At 44.5% G+C, this 19,143-nt stretch overlaps 3 protein-coding genes across 3 annotated transcripts; 1 reads left to right on the top strand and 2 right to left on the bottom strand.

The window, feature by feature from the left end:
• Positions 1 to 281: 281 nt before the first annotated feature.
• On the top strand, positions 282 to 10,529 carry mybl1 (v-myb avian myeloblastosis viral oncogene homolog-like 1). The gene is made up of 16 exons (XM_076161110.1): positions 282 to 397; positions 2,319 to 2,418; positions 2,644 to 2,715; positions 3,074 to 3,166; positions 3,805 to 4,025; positions 4,136 to 4,337; positions 4,458 to 4,532; positions 4,840 to 4,950; positions 5,858 to 6,105; positions 6,166 to 6,532; positions 6,619 to 6,758; positions 6,836 to 6,950; positions 7,055 to 7,171; positions 7,320 to 7,424; positions 7,545 to 7,703; positions 7,808 to 10,529. Exons 1-16 carry the CDS (start codon positions 375 to 377, stop codon positions 7,931 to 7,933), a joined length of 2,274 nt encoding a protein of 757 aa, XP_076017225.1. The 5' UTR covers positions 282 to 374; the 3' UTR covers positions 7,934 to 10,529.
• A 2,355-nt stretch (positions 10,530 to 12,884) lies between these two features.
• LOC143009119 (uncharacterized) lies at positions 12,885 to 16,766 on the bottom strand. Its single transcript, XM_076161131.1, has 5 exons — positions 16,098 to 16,766; positions 15,784 to 15,815; positions 15,123 to 15,290; positions 14,556 to 14,647; positions 12,885 to 13,833 (listed from the first exon to the last, which is right to left on the bottom strand). Exons 1-5 carry the CDS (start codon positions 16,162 to 16,164, stop codon positions 13,578 to 13,580), a joined length of 615 nt encoding a protein of 204 aa, XP_076017246.1. The 5' UTR covers positions 16,165 to 16,766; the 3' UTR covers positions 12,885 to 13,577.
• A 221-nt stretch (positions 16,767 to 16,987) lies between these two features.
• rrs1 (ribosome biogenesis regulator 1 homolog) lies at positions 16,988 to 18,978 on the bottom strand. The gene is made up of 2 exons (XM_076161143.1): positions 17,485 to 18,978; positions 16,988 to 17,433 (listed from the first exon to the last, which is right to left on the bottom strand). The coding sequence occupies exon 1, from the start codon at positions 18,944 to 18,946 to the stop codon at positions 17,801 to 17,803; it is 1,146 nt and encodes a 381-aa protein (XP_076017258.1). The 5' UTR covers positions 18,947 to 18,978; the 3' UTR covers positions 16,988 to 17,433; positions 17,485 to 17,800.
• Positions 18,979 to 19,143: the final 165 nt, after the last annotated feature.

Raw genomic sequence — 19,143 nt, 5'->3', positions numbered from 1 at the left:
GGAGTGCAGATGATTGGGATACAAACAGCTCGAATGGCGGATACATGTATTAGTCTCTTCTGCGTACCGCCGGCGTAGTATTGACAATTTGCTATAGTAACTTAAAAACAAATGCAAGAAGTGGCCATATCGACGCACTTTGTTTTTAAAAAGAATGTTAATGACAGCGAATAACGCATTTACAGCGACAGCGTAATGTTATGGAGTGAATCTTTAGCTTGGTAGCTAGCGGAATAATGCTAGCTGGATGCTCGGAATAAACGAGGGATGAATAACAGCGATTTCTATGGATAAACATCTTTTAATGTGGAATTGTAGAGCGCTGCCACATCCAGGTTCGTCGTTGAAAAGCTTTCCTCAGTCTACCCACTGTCATGGACAACTTGAAGTCTCACAGGTGGGTGCCAAGAGCGACAACAAAGCTAGTGTTTGATTGATGTTTGATTATCCAGCCCGCTATTAGCTTGCCACCGCGACATTTGAGTTTATATACCTTTAGTAAAATGACTTAAAAGGTTAACTTTGCATAATGTGGCATGGTAAATACTGCGTGGATGCTCTTTGACAGCTTGTAACGGGTTTGCACCTGCACACAGCCGCACATGAAGGCATCCAGTCAGAATAATATGAAGTTAATGAAGAGTAAATATAAGATGCATGGCAAACATTGTTTCAGTAAGCGAAAACCTCTTATTGTAGTAACACATGGTGGATATTTTACTGTAAAATTATGCATCGTTTAGTTTGAAATCATCGTAATCTTGCACATGGATCGGTCATAGATGATCTAGCTGTTTTCTAAATATCATTGGAGCTGCACAGACAATAGGAATCCCTTACATCTGCTGTTGTGTACATCAGGCGCGCAGTTCTTTGTCAATCAGCAGTTATGTAATCAGCAACATCCTCGGGAACACTTTAGGACAGGGGGACAGGTCAGTCAGCTTGATGTGACTGTTACAGGTCCAGATTCTGACAAGGGAGAAACTAAAGTACAGGGAATTTTACTGATGCTATTTTCAACAATAGTGATTATTATGTTGTATGAGACAACATTTTCCAGTCTGGCTAGATGTGGGTGGGCATTGCCTTTCACAAACAGACAAACTTCAGATCTGGCCCATAGGAAGTTGTTTTGCTTTTAGTGATGAAATATTAAAAAACACTAATTTTGATGATTTATACTTTTGAGTATTTGTTTTACAGCAACCAATATGTTAAGTTTGTAACTGTTCTTTTTGCTGATGGGAACTTAAAAAAAGCCTCTTAAAATGGAGGGATCTGAATGCTTTTTATTTCAAAATGAGTAGGACTAAATAAGATGAGATAATATGTAATGGAAAAGGCAAATAAATTGTATAAGTCTGTCCACTGTTTTTGCCTGGACAGCTGAACCGTTATTGGCTTTGCCTTTCCCCTGACCACACCCCGGCATACTGCCTACTTGCCACCATGTATGTGAAACACACACACCTCCGGAGGAGAAAGAGCCTGTTGATGTGGGATTGCACCTTTCCTACAGCCCCCCAGTGCCCCTCCCACCTTCTTAGTCATAGGTCCAGACTCACTTGCACATCTTTCTCTCCACTAGTGAGGAAAACAGGCCATGCAGTAATTCACTTGTCATGTTCAAGCCTCCACAGTGAATTTGGATTAGATATGGTGCATAAGGAAAGCCTGGCTCTTAATGTTTTTGTATTAAAGTCTGCTTCACTACCAGATAAGATGTTGCCTGGCAGCTGTTTAATGGGAACACCGAAATTCTGTGCTTCCTGCCAATTTTTCATGTCAGACCAAAGTAATTGTTCCCGATCGAGGTCTTTATGACTGAGCCTGACAAATGGCTTGACAGAAAAGCATCTTACTCCTGAGAGAAGGAACTGATTTGTCTTTGTAACCTAAATAGATAACATTGGTAACTTGCTCCTTCAAACTCCTTAAGTGAAGCCCGAAAGGCTTGTAGGTATCCAGTTGCAACATCTCCCTCCACACTTTCTTTGGTACAATTACAGCAAGGATAAAGTCATCTTAGTCAAACTGACCTGCTCTAATTTAAGCCCACATTAGCGAGGGCCTGTGCCATGCAAGAGTAAATAACTATCATGAATATTTGCCAAGGAGTCTTACCCCAAAGCAAATTGTCAAATGTATTGGTATTGATTTGGAAATTTAAAAATGAAGGTGTAGTGGTACTTTTCTGTGCATATTCATGTCAACATTAACTTGACAGGCAATGTGCTTATAAAGACATGTTTGTGCTGTACATAAAATAGTCATGTTTGCTCTCTCCCTGTGTGTTTTGTCTTATGCCTGTTTAGCATGGATGAGGATGAAGACCTACATTCCACAAATTCAGACAGTAAAGAGAAATGCAAGGATAAGAAGGTCCTGTGTAAAGTGAAGTGGTCCCGAGATGAGGTAAGAGTTCATCAGAGGCACACGTGATGTGGAAATAAGTGTGTGATTCACGTGTCAGAGTCCGCACAGGAGAAGTGGGTGTCGTGGAAATGTTGATGGACGTTCTTCAGAAAAGATAACCCTTCTCTCTCTCTCTCTCTCTCTCTCTCTCTCTCTCTCTCTCTCTCTCTCTCTCTCTCTCTCTCTCTCTCTCTCTCTCTCTCTCTTTCTCCCTCCCTCCCTCAGGATGAAAAGCTGAAAAAGCTAGTGGAGCAACATGGAAGTGACTCATGGAAATTAATAGCAAATTATTTTCCAGTGAGTACATAACTGAGTATACCCACCTAGTAAAGTTAAGGCATAAGCTGGTGTGGCGGAAACTTGCTGTAATCACATTTCATTCACCATTGAAAGCCCTACAACACATACTGTAAATATCCACATGCAGTATTTGTACCATGAACTGTGCACTGAAAGTAAATGAGCTTTTTGAATGAATGAATGAAATCGTTATAATTTGGGCTGAACTGTATATTTAAATTACTGCCCAAGCTCCAATGTTATTCATAAGTAATCTTGTAATTAGTAGTGATTGAGGAGGCAGATTTATTATAGGAGGCGTGACTGCTGGAGGTGTGGCATGACAAGGTGCTCTGCTTTGTGCGCTCTGTCACAGGGGAGGACAGATGGCCAGTGTCAGCACCGCTGGCAGAAGGTGCTCAACCCAGAGCTGGTGAAAGGACCCTGGACAAAAGAGGAGGATCAGAAGGTAAGAGGAGCTGGGTGTTTCCTGCTCTGGACAGAAAGAAGGGCAGAGAAGTGGTAAATGATATAGGAGGCATAAGAAAGTCGTGCTGTGGGGAAGGCAGAGAGTAACTTAAGTCAAAAGACATGACCAAAAAAAATGCCACAATACGCAATGTATCCTTTAGCCCCAGACTGCAGCTGTAGACATGCGCAAGCTCACTTCCCGCCAAACGCTTTCTTTGCTTTGCTTCTTTTTTCCTTGATTTCTTTGCAGAGAAATGTTCCACTACCTCATCACTAATAAAACACCGACCTTTCCAAGTCTTAGATTAGAGCTCTACCCTCCTTTGTACCTAGTGAAGGCTCAAGCTGCCCAAGCTGTAAGATGAAGGATGGATTCCTTAAATGGAAAACTGTTCAACACTTTGAAGAATGGTGTCTCATTCCACCAAATAGTTGGCATCATAACAGCAGACAACAGACCTATTGATAGTAGCCTTGGATGCCAACAATGACATCACAACATTTTTCAGCTATGACAGAAACGGTCAAACAAGCTCTGCTGATTCTACTGCTGCTGAACAACCGCTGTTAGTGCTCAACCCCATGTTTTCATTATTATAAAGAAGATAATTCCCTCATCTGTCCGTGTTTGTGCAGGTTATTGACCTAGTGCACAAGTATGGCCCTAAGCGCTGGTCAGTCATCGCTAAACACCTCCAGGGGAGAATTGGAAAGCAGTGCCGCGAACGGTGGCACAACCACCTGAACCCAGAGGTGAAAAAGTCTTCATGGACTCAGGAAGAGGACCGGATCATCTACGAGGCCCACAAACGGCTGGGCAACCGTTGGGCCGAGATCTCCAAGCTTCTTCCTGGACGGTAATGTGATGTCACCCACACTGTGATGAATTAACATACTGCAAGTGAAATAAGTACTTGGCAAGAAAGCGTTGCTGTCACTGAAACAGCCTGATCTCATCCCACCCCAGGACCGACAACTCCATTAAGAACCACTGGAACTCCACCATGAGGAGGAAAGTGGAGCACGAGGGCTACCTGCAAGATGGCTGCCAGACATTCGGCTCCTCTCACGGCGCGGTGAAGAGACGCCTCCACAGGCCGTGTCCTCCTGCATCGACAGAACCGCAGCACTGTGACCAAAGCCCCCTGACCATGCCAGGGCCCAACCAGGTCCCTGCTTTTTCTGGGCATTTTGTTTCAATTAATTTGTTGAAAGGCAGTAAACACTTTAAGTTCCTACCTGTGTTGTCTTCAGTGAATGTTGCTTGAGTGTGATGCTCTGTGTTTTAGATGGCAGGATACTCTTATGAGCCTCACAGTGGACACATGATGGACAGCCTCCCAGATCCCATAGACTTCCTGCCGGTGAGTCTGCGTGTGTTTGTTTCTGTGCATGCAGGTGGGAAATACTTATCATATTCTCTATTATATTCTCTATTTTCCAATCTACTGTCTGTTGTTATCCTTTTCGATCGCTAACTCTGGACTTCAAATCAAAAACTTGAACGTCCCATTAATTTTCACCTAACATTCAATAACAGCTAAGGGGGGAAATCTGAAAAACATTCAATGTGTAAATCTGTTACGTTTTGTTTGTTCTCCTGTTTCTCCTTTATTCCTTTCTTTCCTCCTGTCCTCTTAACTTCTCCTCCCTGACGTTTGTTTATTCCAGCCATCCTGCCTGGATGATCCCGAAAGAGAGCAAAGAATTAAGGAGCTTGAGCTGCTGCTTATGTCAGCAGAGAATGAAGTCCATCGACAAGTGCAGTGCAGAGGTCCCTGTGTAAGAACACACTACCAACGTGTGTTAGCGAACTTAGCCAGCATAGCTTGCGTGTGTTTTAGCTCACATACACTGGAAAAAGTTCAAATGTCATTTTTTTTAAATATGACTCAAGCAAAGAGTTAAAATCTTCTTAAAACAAGTGAAAGTGAGATAAAAGTCAGTAAACGTTCTTGAATCAAGTGTTGTGTTCTTGATTCAGAGTTATCTCCCTTTGGTCAGTCTTGTTTAAAGATATTGATGCTTGTTTCTCCAAAATTGAGAGAATTTTCCCTTGATTTTAAGAAAAAAAGATTTTAAGAGAGTGACCTACTTGGTGCAATCGACTTTTTGCAGTGTATCCATGTGAAAGTGAGAATGGTTGCACATGTTTGCTGTCTAGAGCCTGTGTGGCTGTAGTGTTGCTGTGGTAACCTGCTTCCCATCCTGCTGCTCATTGAGACTGGCCTGCTTGGTAGCTCTCCCACCCCCCACCCCCCACCCCCACCCTGCAGCTGCCATCGTTCCAAACATGAACCCCCTCTCTCATCCCCTCAGGTCCATTCCCTACCCATGCCCATGCTGAGCCAGCAGTTTTGAACCCAACACTCATCTCTCTCTCTCTCTCCTATTCTGTTTGATTTGTGTCTCTGCTTTCACCTCTCATTCACTCCATTCATAAAGCCCTGTATATTGTATGATTGAGTTGTCAGGATTGGTCTGATTTGAACACCAGTATAGATGAGGTCATACACTTAAGTCAGCTGGTGTTACAATACCATTTAATTCTTTATAGATTGTTTCAAAATTGGCACAAGATAAGAATAGTGGCTTTGAATATTTACCAATCCTGCACCATGAGATCAGAGACAGATCAGCTGTTAGATATCAGCCGTCTCACCTGTGTCCTCTCACTGCCATCCCTCAGAGCCTGGAGCACTTTGCAGCCTGGTCAGACAGCCTCTCCGACGACGCACTGACCACAAGCAGCAGCAGCGCGGAGGAGCAGCCAGAGGGACGGCCGTGGAGGGGCCTCGACATCGCCCACCGGCCTCCGGGACAGCTCCCCGTGTCCCCCAGCAAGTTCCTGGCAGTGGAGGCCAACACCGTGCTCTCCACTTTGCAGACGATACCCGAGTTTGCAGAGACCATGGAGCTCATCGACTCAGTGAGTGTGTGTTATTGGAGATGAGGGAGGGAGACTGCCACGGTGTTGATGGCTCAAAAGTCATATAGTTTTGCTTCACAGGACCCTTTGGCTTGGAGTGACGTGACCAGCTTTGAGTTCTCGGAGACAGGGACCCCACCCAGGCACACACCGGGAGGCTACGGCACTCTGCAGCAAGAGAGGACAGTTGACAGCGGCTACGCAGTCAACACCCCGTCTTCCAATTCTGGCGGTGACAAGAGCTGTGCCCCGTTTGGCCTGGGAAGTGTCACCGCTCTTACTCCCATCAACACATCCAAACACCTCCTGACATCAAGCGGGAGGAAAATCAAAAGAGAAAGACTGTCTTCTATGTGCGAATCCACCGCATTAGAAAATGTCTCCAATTCTCCCAGGAAGACTCCCATCAAATCACAGCCATTCACCCCATCAAGAGTAAGTCAAAGTCTTCATTTGCTACAAGCCCCACCAGAGTTGATCTCCTTGGGTTCCATCCTCACCTTTCTGTCTGTTTTCCCCAGTTCTGCAACATATCGGGGGCCGAGCATCTGAATCTGGACAACCCCACCCTCACCTCGACTCCTGTGTGTGGCCAAAGGTGTTTCCTCAACACACCCCTCCACAAAGAAACCACACCAAAGCACCAGAAAGAGAACGATGGGTAAGTAGAGACAGGCGACAAACCGAGCCTTGATTGTTGTTGATCCTTGTTGTTTATTTGCTCTATCTACTTTGCAGTTCCAGGACCCCTAAATTCCGTAAAACTATCATGATTCCAACCCCGAGAACACCGACCCCCTTTAAAAACGCTTTGGCTGCCCAAGAGAAAATACACGGGCCAGTAAAGATGGAGGTAAGTGGAAGAGTGTGTGGTACTTTCCTGGCTATGAAAGGTGTATGAAAGCCTCCGGTCTTGTAATAACATTTTCGTGTTTTTGTGTTGCCTCTGTCTTGTAGCCGCAGCCGCTGGCATTTCTAGAAGAAGACATTCGTGAAGTTCTGAAGCAGGAGACTGGAGCAGACATCTTCAACAGAATGGACCTCCAGCTCGACTATGGAGTCTGGAAACATAGTGTACGTGTAACATGCAACTCATTAACTTGCTCTGTGCTATACAAAGAAACATTTCCTCACATATACTCCTAAATGTACTTAGATGAACCATACTATCATCACAGGGTTATTTATTAAAACTTAATGAATGTTGTGCTTTGGATTTCAGACTGACGGCCCTGCTAGGAAGGTGCGTAAGTCTCTGGTGCTGGACCCCTGGGAGAAAGAGTCCCTTAATGTCCAACTCTTCCAAGAGCAGCTCAATAACGCACAAGTAAGACAGTAGGACGGTTGGTTTGAATGCTACAGCTAAAGCTATGGAGATATGCATCGTTCTCCATTTTCTCCACTGATCTGTACCTACTGAAGATGCCTAACCAATATCAAATTACAGGTGCCAGATGAGAGTCTACTGAGCAGCTCCTCACTGATCAGCCCGATCCCCAAGCAAGAGGAGAACAGCCGTCCTTTGACTTGCATGCATCGCTTTGTAAGCCCCCGGGTGAAGAAGCTTCCCCCTTCACACAAAGCAACAAAACACTCCAACGTACAGGTACGCCCAGAGCTACGGTGCTTCCCACTTGCCATTGTTGCTCTTGTATTAAGACACTGAATGTTTGCTTCTTCTGGAACTGATGATAAGTGTCTCATCCACAGGTGAGCGAGTGGGAAGCAGTGGTTTATGGGAAGACAGAGGACCAGCTGATCATGACCGAACAGGCCCGTCAGTACTTAAATCCCTACCCGCTGTCCGGCTCTACCTCAAGGGCCCTTGTGCTTTGAAGCCGTCCCCTCCTCCCCTGCACAGACGCCGGACACACTACAACCGTCCAACAACTAAAACCTCCTGAATCCTGATAAAGACAATCTAACGAAGATAAGCACGATTTTTATTTGTTGTCATAGCAGAAATGCACTGCCAAGGACGTCCACACAAAGGCACGGCTGCTTGTTACCGCTTCCAACATATTACAAAGTCACTGCCCAAGTAGGTTTCATGTTTATAAGCGGCTCGGTGTGTGTTCTCTTTTCAATACACACCGCCTGGCTACATAAACCCTTTTGTACAGGTAAGAAGAAGCTAGATTTGTTGTCTGCACTAGTGAGTAATGTTGAACAGCCTGCACATACAGTAGGCTGTAGACATAGATTGTTTATTACTAGCAGTGGCTGCTTTGAGTTTTATATTAATATATTGTTAAGTGAACAAAAAGACGTTTTTATGATGTGTTGTTACTCATTGTTTGTCTCCCCCCCCCTTCCCCCCTCCCCCAGCTTGAACTGCCCCATTGCTGTTATCACATCAAAACCACAAACCTACAAATTAATGTAATTTCCTCTTAAATGACAGAAACCGATTGGTATTTTTAAACAACTTTTATAAAAGATCATGTCCATTAAATTAAATTATTCGATTTTTTTATTAGATTTGGATTAATAAGACGAGCAGAAACAGTATAGTTCCCTGGTTTTTGTGACAGCAATGTTACATAGAAGAGAGTCTGGTGATGTAATGTTTTGGGGATGGAAATAGAAGGCTTTCAGTATTGCACTACTGAGTTGATGAAGCTGCTGAGAAAGGAGCGGCGTGTCGAGGGCAAACTGGAGAGCACTTGCGACGTGATAATATCTTTTTTTTAACCAACAGAAGTTTCTTTACAAGGCCACGGTGTCCATAGAGACAGTGGTTGAATGTATTTCATTGTAATGTACATGCGTGAGAACCTCAAAACGGAAGGGTACATTAATGTTTATTTCTGTTTATTTATTATCTGACAGCTCTAAAGCTTAGATATTGATATAAATTGAACACCATGAAGTTTTAAGAAGTGTAACTTTGCTGACAGGACAGCCTAAAAACTCTCACTTACGCCCCAAAGCAGTTCAGCTGCACACAAATCGAGCGGTCGCCATCTCTTAGGTCAGAAGTTTCAGTTTGTCCAGGTTGGTAAAGACAGTAGCGCTCATATCATCAGTGTTCTACTACAAGCATTTGGTTAAGAAGGATTTCTCTTTTTATTTTGAAGGCTGTAGCTTTTATTTATTTAATGTCTACTAATTTATTTATTTCTAAAAACGTAAGAAAAATGTAAGAGAATTATTGAAGAATTATATTGTCTCTTCTCTTTTAAAATCAGGATCGGGCTGCCATTCAGTTTCATTTCTCCCAGATAGAAGTACAAATGCACTGCCACTAATATAAAGCATTAACTCTTTGTTCCAGAGAGGGCAGATCTTGCCAGTAATCATGGTGTAGTTGTATCTTTGATCGTTTTAAAATAGAGGTAGGTAATATTTGTCCCTTGGTTCAAATATGTCTCTTTTAGGTAGCAGGACTCCATCTCTGACCTCTAATCATAGACAAATTGCACTTTTTTACTCATTGTTTGAATTGTTTGGTCGTTTTGTTCATTCAGATGTAGCTTTCACCCCCCGTTTGTCTGATTGTGTGTTTATGGAATCGTGCTGCTTGATTTTTTATTACAGATTAATGCTTTCTTTGGCTCTGCTTCACCAATGCCTTGTATGGGTAGCAGTGTGTCTTCATAATGTCGAGACCACCCCCCATATTATTAATACGGCTTAGGTTTGATCACCGCAGCAGCCAATGTTGTGATCTCAGCAGCCTTGTATCCCGAACTGTTTCTCATTAATTGTTATTCTAAATAAGGATCAAATGCTGAAAGTGCTATTTAAATATCCTTTTCGTTTTGCGTGTGATGCTGATGAAATGTTCTGTGCTTCCACGTTGGCTCTTCCGTCCTGAAACAATCTTTCTGTAATCTATTAGAAATCAAACTGCTGAAGGGACACTGCAGCTATAAACGGGTCCTCTCAGACGTATAAGCACGAGGGGATCCAGCATTAGTAATAATCTGGATTCTGGGTAGGAGGATTATCCAGCAGTATGCATTTAAGTGAGCATAAGAAGGGAAATCTTGTCAGGGAGATCAAGTGGAAAGATCAGGAGGAGCACACTCCGAATCAAAGAACAAACGCTAACATCCGGACAAGAGACTGGCATTTAATTTTAATCCGGAGGCTCAGATGTGTCTAATCTGTATATATGTGTTATATGTTCTGTTTGGGTTTGACTTGTGTTTGTACATTCCATTTGTAAGTCTATATAATATGTTTGTATGTAAGAAACACTCGGTCATGTAACAGCCTAGGTTCTGAGGGAATGAAGTACATATGCAGGATAGAAGCAGCTGCCATACTACTGTAGTTATGCATGAGCAATACACAAGATGCTGGACTTTGCCTTCCACATTAACAAGGTGAATCACATATGTAACACTTACACTTACATTTTAGAGGGTTTTCAATTGAAATCATAACCAAGGTACCATAGAATTCCTGCCAACTGTTTTTGTAACCGTGTACTTAATCTGGAAAAATAAAAAGCATTTGCTGCGTGACATCTATGGCTATTTGTTTTCCTCACAAACTGGTGCTAATTATGTCATAAAGATTTCTAATGAACCTTTGTTTTCCTGACAAGCTCACAGCAGGCTTAGCATGAGTTTGAGTTTGTGCCAAACATAACTCCTTGGAAGCTGTTCATCAGAAGAACAGAACTTTGGATCCCACCTGCAGTGTCTGGTCCCACTCCTGGAGGTGGAGGTGACTTCCTGCCAGATGAACTATGGAGGACACACAGAGAGAAGTAGAAGTTGAATTACCTGTCGTGTTTATGTATATGTTGGGGTGCTGTCAACTTGGCCTGGGGTCTAGGGACACGAGCCCCCTCTATCAGAACAAGAAGCCTCTCCACAGGGTCAGCTGTTGGCCATAAAGGCGCCCACTCAGCCATGACTTAATGCCCCTGGACTCCTTTGTCCCCAGGGCTGTTGGTTTTTCTGGGCCATCCACTCAATTGCCCCCAAAAGGAGGGAAGCAAAGAACCTGACAACTTGCCTTATGCTGAAGGAGCAGCAGTGTGCATGCGTACAAACAATGAGCACATAAACACACACAAGCATGGCATGGACGCCGTGTCCACTAAATCAATCTGTCTCCCTTCCCTCTCATTATTGTACAAGAAGCCCCTTTGTTCTTGTGTGACCCACACTTAAAGCTGCAAGATGTCAGAGACCTTTTCCTCTTAATTAGTTATTGGCTGCCACCCTTGCACCTTATGCTTCCTCCAATTCAATCATTACTTTATATCAACTTATATAGCTACATATCTGATAATGCTCTTATTCTGAAAGGTAGTAGTATGAAAGTATCTAATATTTGCACATGAATATGACTTTTGTTTTGGCCAAGTTTACTTCCCCTTTCCTAATGTTTGTATTTGTGTTTCAGTATCTTGTAGACAAACCTGTTGGTGATACAACTTTATCTCCCCTGCAGTCTATCTCTAAACACACACCAATAACCAAGTAGATACACACACACGCACACACCCGCGCTGTTTGCCTTTGTGAATGCTAGACAGCAGATGGCAGCCCATTATAGGAGTGACAGGGCAGTCATCTGGCAGGCACCCTGTTTCCCCTCCTCCCCCTCCCCCCAGCACACCCACTGCAGCACAGCAGGGTGGGACACTTTTAGGCGGGAGAGTTCACAATCCTGCGTGTGTGTGTGTGTGTGTCAGAGCTGGACCTCAGCCACTCTGCCTAATATAGGTCACTGTTTCTCCTTGTGTGTGAGGCTGTGTGAGGTAAACAGGGCTCCTATTTGATTAGAGATGTACTGCAACACCTACAGTGGACTTATGAATGGAAATAGTATCTGCACACCCTGTGACCTAATCTTCTTTTTTACCATCAATCACTGTGCAGCATCAATAAGTGTGCTCTAATCCACTTGTCATACTGCCGAGTGACAGAAATGACTTGTAGCAGTCAGGTACAGCAGGTTCTGTCACATAACGTCTTACGTATTCACAAACACAGCACATCATGTTACGTAAAGTAAACTACAGATATTGCTTCCTAAATTGTCTTACATTCTTAGGTTGCAGTTTCAATTAAGTCAATATAAAAGTAACTTTTTCACAATAATTTCCCCCTTCTATTAGAATGTGTGAGCTGGAGATAAGCCTTAATAACAGAAACAGCAGGGCAAAGCTGTAAAGCTGTTCTCCCTTTGGCCCACTTGAATATTTGCCTCATGAATCAGAGTTTCCTCAGAGGAGCAGTGGAGCCGTCTCCCTTTGTAATCACAGTCTAACATTAACACCATCATTCCATGTGTACAACATTCTTCCCAAACACCGGCCCCAGAGTGACTGCCTCCTGCAGCCTTTTATACAAATGGATTATAGCACCGAGCAAATCAAACTGGGGGCGAGGGGAGGGGTGTGTATCCCCTCGGGGGTCAAGGCCAAGGTTAGGATTGGTGTTTGTGTCTTGTGGATGGTAGTAATCTAAAGGCCACCCTAGAGCGATCCTGCTACAGGGACACACTGGGAGGCTCCATGGAAGAAGACAGCATGCAACTTCTAAGAGCTGCTTTTGTGTTGCCCAGGCAACCAGCACAGTCCATGGTCTTTTGGTAAAGCCTTTTGCAAGCCTCAATCACACTTTTCTTTTTTTTTGCTTCCAGCGCTGTTAAATGAACAGGAGGCCCGGTGGGTTCCAAAGAAATGAACATGAGATACAGTCTGAGTAACACACAGATAGGATCTTTAATGACATAAATACAGGAAATAGCACATTTGCATAAGTTATATATATATACAAACATTCACATTAAACATGAATTATATACAATGGTGCAATAGGCAAACATTGCAATAACATTTCAGGTAGCAACAACAAAGCAGCAGGAAGAAATAAAAACATTAAAAAAATTCTCAAGCATGTTGCACTTGTGGCCACGCCCCCTTTGATGATGTTACAACATGTTGTCCATCAGCCACCATAGACAATACAACTGTTGTGACATCACTAATAGGGTCATAAACCTATGGGTGTATTAGTCACATTTTAGAAAAGATGGTTAATCGATTAGTCAGTCAAAATAATTAGTTATTAGTTATCTTTATTTGTTATTTATTATCTGTGATTGATTAATCATTTCTTAGGTGTCTTAGATGTTTCCTGTCTTTAGACAAGCTACTGTGAATTACATACATCTGCTGGTTATTGTGATAAATAAGTAAAACAAAAGTTTATCTTATTGGCATTATTTTTTGGCATTTTGTTAGACTAAACAAATGAATCATCTACATTAATCTGTAATGAAGATATTATTTTATCGGAGGTCATGCACGTTTACCCTTTAACCTCTCGTTCCAGAACATGTCAAGAATATATAATATCGTTCTGCTCCTGCACACAACAGGTTAATCAAGCCCCTGTCTTTAAAACAACAACAAGTAGCAAGATCTGCTGCCCACCCACCCTCTTCCAGAACACATCCCATCAGAGGTGAACTTGGCTCAGCCACTCCGGACAAAGAGAAGGGCCTCTTAGTCCGCCTCAAAGGCCCCGTTGGTTGCTCCCTTGCATTCACTCTTTTTCCGGCACTTGGACAAGATCCTGTGGAGCAAGCCTGGGGATCTGTGTGTCTGAGGTTGGGAGGCCACGGGCTGAGGCAGAGGGATCTGGGGCCTCCACACCAGGAAGGGGCCCTCCCTCTCACCCGGGCTCCCGTCCAACCCTGCACCTCCTCCTCCTCCTCCTGCTGCTCCACCTCCTCTGCTCTCCCTCCTGAGCGCCTGCAGCCTGTCCATTGGGGGACAAAGAGGAAATAACAAACACAAAGACCCTGTTTATTCCTCATGACCCAAATTCCACCGCGAGCAGGGAAGACAAGCATGGAACTGTACAGAGGGCTCTATGTGGGTGTGTGTGAGAGAGTGTGTGTGTGTACAAAATTCAGTGGCAGACTGTCAAACATAAATGCCCTCTGCTTTCACACAAACTATAGGGTCAGGAGAGATACAGTAACCTTTCAGACAGCTCTTGTAGTAGATATATAGATCATATTTCACATATTGCATATTACATCATAACATTTGATTGAGCTCCCATAGATTTCAACAACATTTTAGATGGAACACCTTTGCTGCAGCGACCATCAGCCGTCCTCCCTTTCCTCTTATAATGAGATGCAATGTTGTGAGAGGGAAATGGATGGTTTGTGTGTGTTTTCATGCGTGCATATATGTGTGTGTATGTATGTTTGTGTGTGTGTGTGTGTGTGGGGGTAGTAATCTGTCCCCTTTGTCAACTAATGAGACATGAGAGGGGCCACCTGCTCAGGGGCGCTGGGTGGAGAGGATGGAGATGGGATTTGGGGGGGATGTGTGGCTACAGTGGTGGAACAGCTGCTGGATGGTGTGTGTGCGTGTGTGTGTAGTGTGTATGCATGCACTTGTAGATGGGGGAAGTGTTGTAGTTTGTCTGTGTGGGTGCTGTATGTGTGTTTTCTTTGCCACACTTACCTTATGCATGGCCTGTGTAGAGTTGAATCCATGTCCCAGACTGAGCTCCTCACAGATATAGTCCTGCGAAAGCCTTTGGAAGAAACGTTCCCCTGAGAATGAGAACAATTAGTGAGCTTAGGTTGGACTGTCCACGTCCTGAAGTGACTCTCTGCTAGAAACCTGCCGAATCTTTGCCTTATCACTCATCAAAAATGTTTAAAAAGCACAGTGAATCTTATTCTATTGTATTTATGTGCTCACTACACACACTACACACACAGTCAGCGTCTTCTTTGGTGTCACTAATGATGTCACAATGCCTGACATTGTACAATTGTATTGCTGCTGCTCTCAATTCCCCAATTTGCATTTTCTTCAGGACAGGAAGTTTATGTGTAGACTTTGTACAGAGAATGTAAAACATGCACATATATTTGACAACAATAACTCTATCTATCATGATGTGTCTGTTGTTAAGGATATCTTGCTAGAACAGAATAAAATGTCCCCCTCAGTGACCAGGAGCAGGAGCAGCAGCAGCAGTAGCACGGAGCGGTAATGCTGCATTGCTGAGCAGAGACCAACCTGGCTCAGCTCCATCACACAGGAGGCGGGGAAGTAGCCCCGCTGTCCGTCCTGCAGCCGCCCAAACCATCTCCCCTCCTCGTTTTTGGACAGGACCAGGATGACGTCACCCTGACACAGCTCCAGCTCATCTGGCCAGATTGGGTTGTAGCTGTGAACCACTACCATCTAGTGAGCAAAGTGAGAGTGACAGCCTTTGTCAGCTTTGTTTTGCATTTATTTGACGGCATTCAAAATGCAAGGTGCATTATCTGACACTAAACTCAAATTCATATATTTTGTTCCTGTTCCTTTGGTTTATTATGATGAATGCAGTGTTCAGCTTGTCTACATGTCAGCTAGAGTGACAGAGGGAGGATTATGTTTCAAGATTAGCTGTTGTGCAGTGAAAGAGAAACCCTAAATCCAGTTTACTCTTAATTATCTGTCCGTCCTAAATATGGTTCATGGTTGTTTAAGGATAAAAACAAAACAGAGGAACTTCACAAGCTGTACATAACATCAGCATCAAATCAATAAGAACATCTTATCTATTCATCTTTGTTTGTATGAATTAGGAAACATGACTTCTTCCTGCTGTCAAAAACAGGAGCCGACATCAAAACCCACTGGAATTATTAAGATTGATGCATATTTAATTATTGAAGAAACGTTTACTTGCCTTTTCTGCCTCTGCTCTGTATCGATACCTCCCTGTTTACCAATAAGAGATGAATCGGCAGAAAGGTTAGGTTTGTTATTTGCCATAAATGCACATACGCATAAGAAACCATTTATCAGAATATCCCCTGGATACTTACAGGATACAAAACAAAACAATGCACGTGAGTCAATGTCTCAGCATGCCAGCATTACATCAACAGTCCACGATCTTTGTTATCATTTGTAATCTAAACATCAATATGCCATGTTGCGATCAATAGTCTCAGTATAAATGATGTCACGTACAAATCCTCACTGCATGATTCCACTCACCTTGAGGGGCAAGGACAGTGGTGAAGACTTCAAAGTGTTCATTGCTCTGCATGTAGATGCGCTGCATCTTGAAGATCTCACACAAACACACACACTGATCTCACACACTGACCGGGACGCTTGCAGTCTCTGCACAAGCTGTAAATAAATGCAGCTGACTAATCCACTGCAGCACCGACTGGAGCTGGACACAAGCCTGAGCACGGTCACCCTCTGTATGATACACACACACACACACACACACACACAGACACACACACACACAGCTCAGGACTACGCACTATGAAACACTGCTCAGTTTCTGGCATGAAGATGAATTCATTTTCTTAATGTTGGAAGATGATTTATAGTATTTGACATAGATCCATTATCATCTATGTTCTTGAACTCACACCACAAACACACACACACACACACACACATCACCCCATGTCGGAGGTCATGCTTGACCACATCGCCCTCATGCCTTTGCCTATTGTTCTTTCACCATCTGGCCACAGGCGAGCACTTTAGAGGCCACTGCCACCGCTCGCCTAATGCGGATGAGAATTCATAATTTGATCCCATCACGAGCGCTCGATTGATTAAACGTTATTGACTGTGTCCCACTTTGCACCGGCCTGGGTGAGCAGGGACAAAGATGAATGGGCTCGGGACACGGGGTGGCGGCCTGCTCAACAGATGGTGATTGACACACCCCCCCCTTTCCTCCCTCCTGTGCAATGGAGCTTGGATGTGAGCTTGTGTCAGCGATTAAAAATCATCCATCAATAACAGGAGAGATTATGCAGCCGGTCGTCCGGTCGGTCGGTCATATCTGAGCAACAAGGTGTCACGTCAACCTTCAGCCTTTATGCTAAACACCATTTAGGACAAACTGACAAGGTCGATAAGTAATCAGCCACTTTATTTCATATGAAAATATAACAAACAGGCACAAGTCATCCTTCCTGTTTACAATGAGTTTCTATGTTTACTCAAGTGAACCACGATTATCTTAGGTACGTTTAAGGATAACGTCTCAAAGAGGAAACACCTAAATAGACGAGGCGAATTTGCAAATTTAACCTCATTACCTTGAAACACTTAAGACAAACTGACCATGCACACAAACACACACACACACACACACACACACACACAGCACCCCCCTGTGGACCAAAATGACATCAGCTCAAGCCGTAATGCTGGTTTACATATTATTCTATGATGGTTTGACAGGTAAACACTCGGCCTTTGTGAACTCTTCCATTCGCTCTTGTCGCTCCTTTAAGCATTGAGACGCCGAGGCACAACGTTTACATAACCCAAACAACAGATAAGCTGCTTAGAAAACCTCTAATATTGAACTTCTAGGAAGAGACGACCCAAGCTTGTGCTGAATCACTGATGTGTTGTCACTCAGTGGGATTATTCACACGTGGAACCGACCCAAAAAGCTGCAGGTGATCAAATTAGACACATCAAGTCTGTGAAGAAGAAGAAGTATGACAAGAGTTGTGTAATTGCAGCTGTTTCATTTAAACGGTGTAATACATTACAAAGTTCTCCGTGGATATTTGGATTCATCTTCAGGTGTTTTGTGGCGATTTAAAGACAAATAACATTCAAATCTGGGGAACAGGTCACTTTATATGGCAAACAGTCAAGTCCAGTCCAACGACACACACTGATGTATACAGACGGTCCACGTTACAGAGTCCTCAGCGCTTCCCACCTTTGGATCGCATCTTTCCCCCTCCTCCAAACTTCCCACCTGTGGGTTTCCCTCCTCCGGCTTTCCCACCTCCAAATTTCCCGGCTCCAAATTTCCCTCCTCCTCCTCCGGGTTTCCCACCTCCAGGTTTTCCTCCTCCAGGTTTACCTCCTCCTTTTCCTTTCCCACCCTTTCCCTTCCCTTGCATGTTCCCCTTCCTCCCCCTCTTCCCGGCTCCTTTCTTGAACCTGGCTGCGGCCTCCTGCCTGTCTTCCTCCCTCATCTGTTTGTTGACAGCCATGGTCATGTCCAACTTGGGCTTTTTGCTGTCCAGAACCTTCAGGAGGTCCAGCTGCCTCCGTTTCTCACTGGAGAAGTCACCGATGAGGGCGGAGAACTGCCTCTTCTTGCCTGTGTTTCTGAGGGGCTTCTCTTTGGGCAGGCGGTCCTGAAACTTGCCCACCGATGCTGTGGAAGTTCTGGCCACGCTCACGGCTCTGGCCAGGTCATCTTTGGACTGCTGGGGTGTGGGAAGCAGACCGACCCCTGGTACTTTGCCCTTCTGAGCTCTGGCGATGTTCCTCAGCCTGTTCAGCTCGTTCTTGGCCACTCTCTCCTTCTTGGCTGTGGTCCGTTTGGCGAACTGGTCCTCATTGGGGTCTGCGGTCTGGGGCACCTCGATCAGCCACTCCTTGGTGTTATCCTTGGCCCTCTGGTAACCCCAGCGACGCTTCCACTCCTTTCCAACTTCATCCCAAACCAGATTGGTCTTCTTCTTCTTCTGGATGCCCTTCAGCTTGGCAAACTGCTCCCATTTGGTCGGGGGTTTGGGCTTCGGGGGCGGCTTCTCTCGGGGCAACGGGGTCAGCGGTTCGGGCAATTTAGCGACGATCGCCTCCTCGACCCTCTCCGTGGGATGTTTCCATATCTCGTTGACGAGGAGCTGCGTGTTATCCCGAGCCAGAGCCCGCAGGAAGTCCTCTTTCTTCTGCTCTCTGAAACTCCGGGTGTCGATCCGGTTATGGTCGCAAGCCAGCAGGTTTCCGATGTCAAAGTCCAGATCCAGCTCTTTGTGGACGGTGATACTTTTGAGTTTCTCTGCCTCGTCTTGCTCAGCTTTAGCCAGCAGCTCCTCCACACTGCACGCTGCCATGTTGCCTGTAGCTTCCTGACGTATCCACGTGCGGAAAGGAAAATACAGAGAACTGTTTCCGGGTCAAAGCACGGCAGAGGAGTGTGTTCCTGGTGTGACCACTAGGGGGCATCAGTGTCCCATTGTTTCAAATGCACTGACACGTCGCCAAATGATAACGTAAATGAACCCTCATTAACTTACTAATATTTGCAATT

Source organism: Genypterus blacodes, unplaced genomic scaffold (genome assembly GCF_046128005.1).
Source record: "Genypterus blacodes isolate CSIRO-AG114 ecotype Tasmania unplaced genomic scaffold, CSIRO-AGI_Gbla_v1 ptg000110l_1, whole genome shotgun sequence".
NCBI classification, from domain to species: domain Eukaryota; kingdom Metazoa; phylum Chordata; class Actinopteri; order Ophidiiformes; family Ophidiidae; genus Genypterus; species Genypterus blacodes.
The sequence above is the reverse complement of the archived record's forward strand: the minus strand, read 5'-3'. Positions and strand labels throughout refer to the sequence as shown.

What these genes read in the sequence shown, in the direction of transcription:
- mybl1 (XM_076161110.1), top strand. Translation starts at nt 375, where the DNA reads ATGGACAACTTGAAGTCTCACAG. An exon ending in CAAAAGAGGAGGATCAGAAG is followed by an intron (nt 3,167 to 3,804) that starts GTAAGAGGAGCT and finishes GTGTTTGTGCAG; the next exon opens with GTTATTGACCTAGTGCACAA. An exon ending in AGCAGCTCAATAACGCACAA is followed by an intron (nt 7,425 to 7,544) that starts GTAAGACAGTAG and finishes ATCAAATTACAG; the next exon opens with GTGCCAGATGAGAGTCTACT.
- LOC143009119 (XM_076161131.1), bottom strand. Translation starts at nt 16,164, where the DNA reads ATGCAGCGCATCTACATGCAGAGCAATGAACACTTTGAAGTCTTCACC. An exon ending in CACTGTCCTTGCCCCTCAAG is followed by an intron (nt 15,816 to 16,097) that starts GTGAGTGGAATC and finishes ATTGGTAAACAG; the next exon opens with GGAGGTATCGATACAGAGCA. An exon ending in CTACACAGGCCATGCATAAG is followed by an intron (nt 13,834 to 14,555) that starts GTAAGTGTGGCA and finishes CCCAATGGACAG; the next exon opens with GCTGCAGGCGCTCAGGAGGG.
- rrs1 (XM_076161143.1), bottom strand. Translation starts at nt 18,946, where the DNA reads ATGGCAGCGTGCAGTGTGGAGGAGCTGCTGGCTAAAGCTGAGCAAGAC.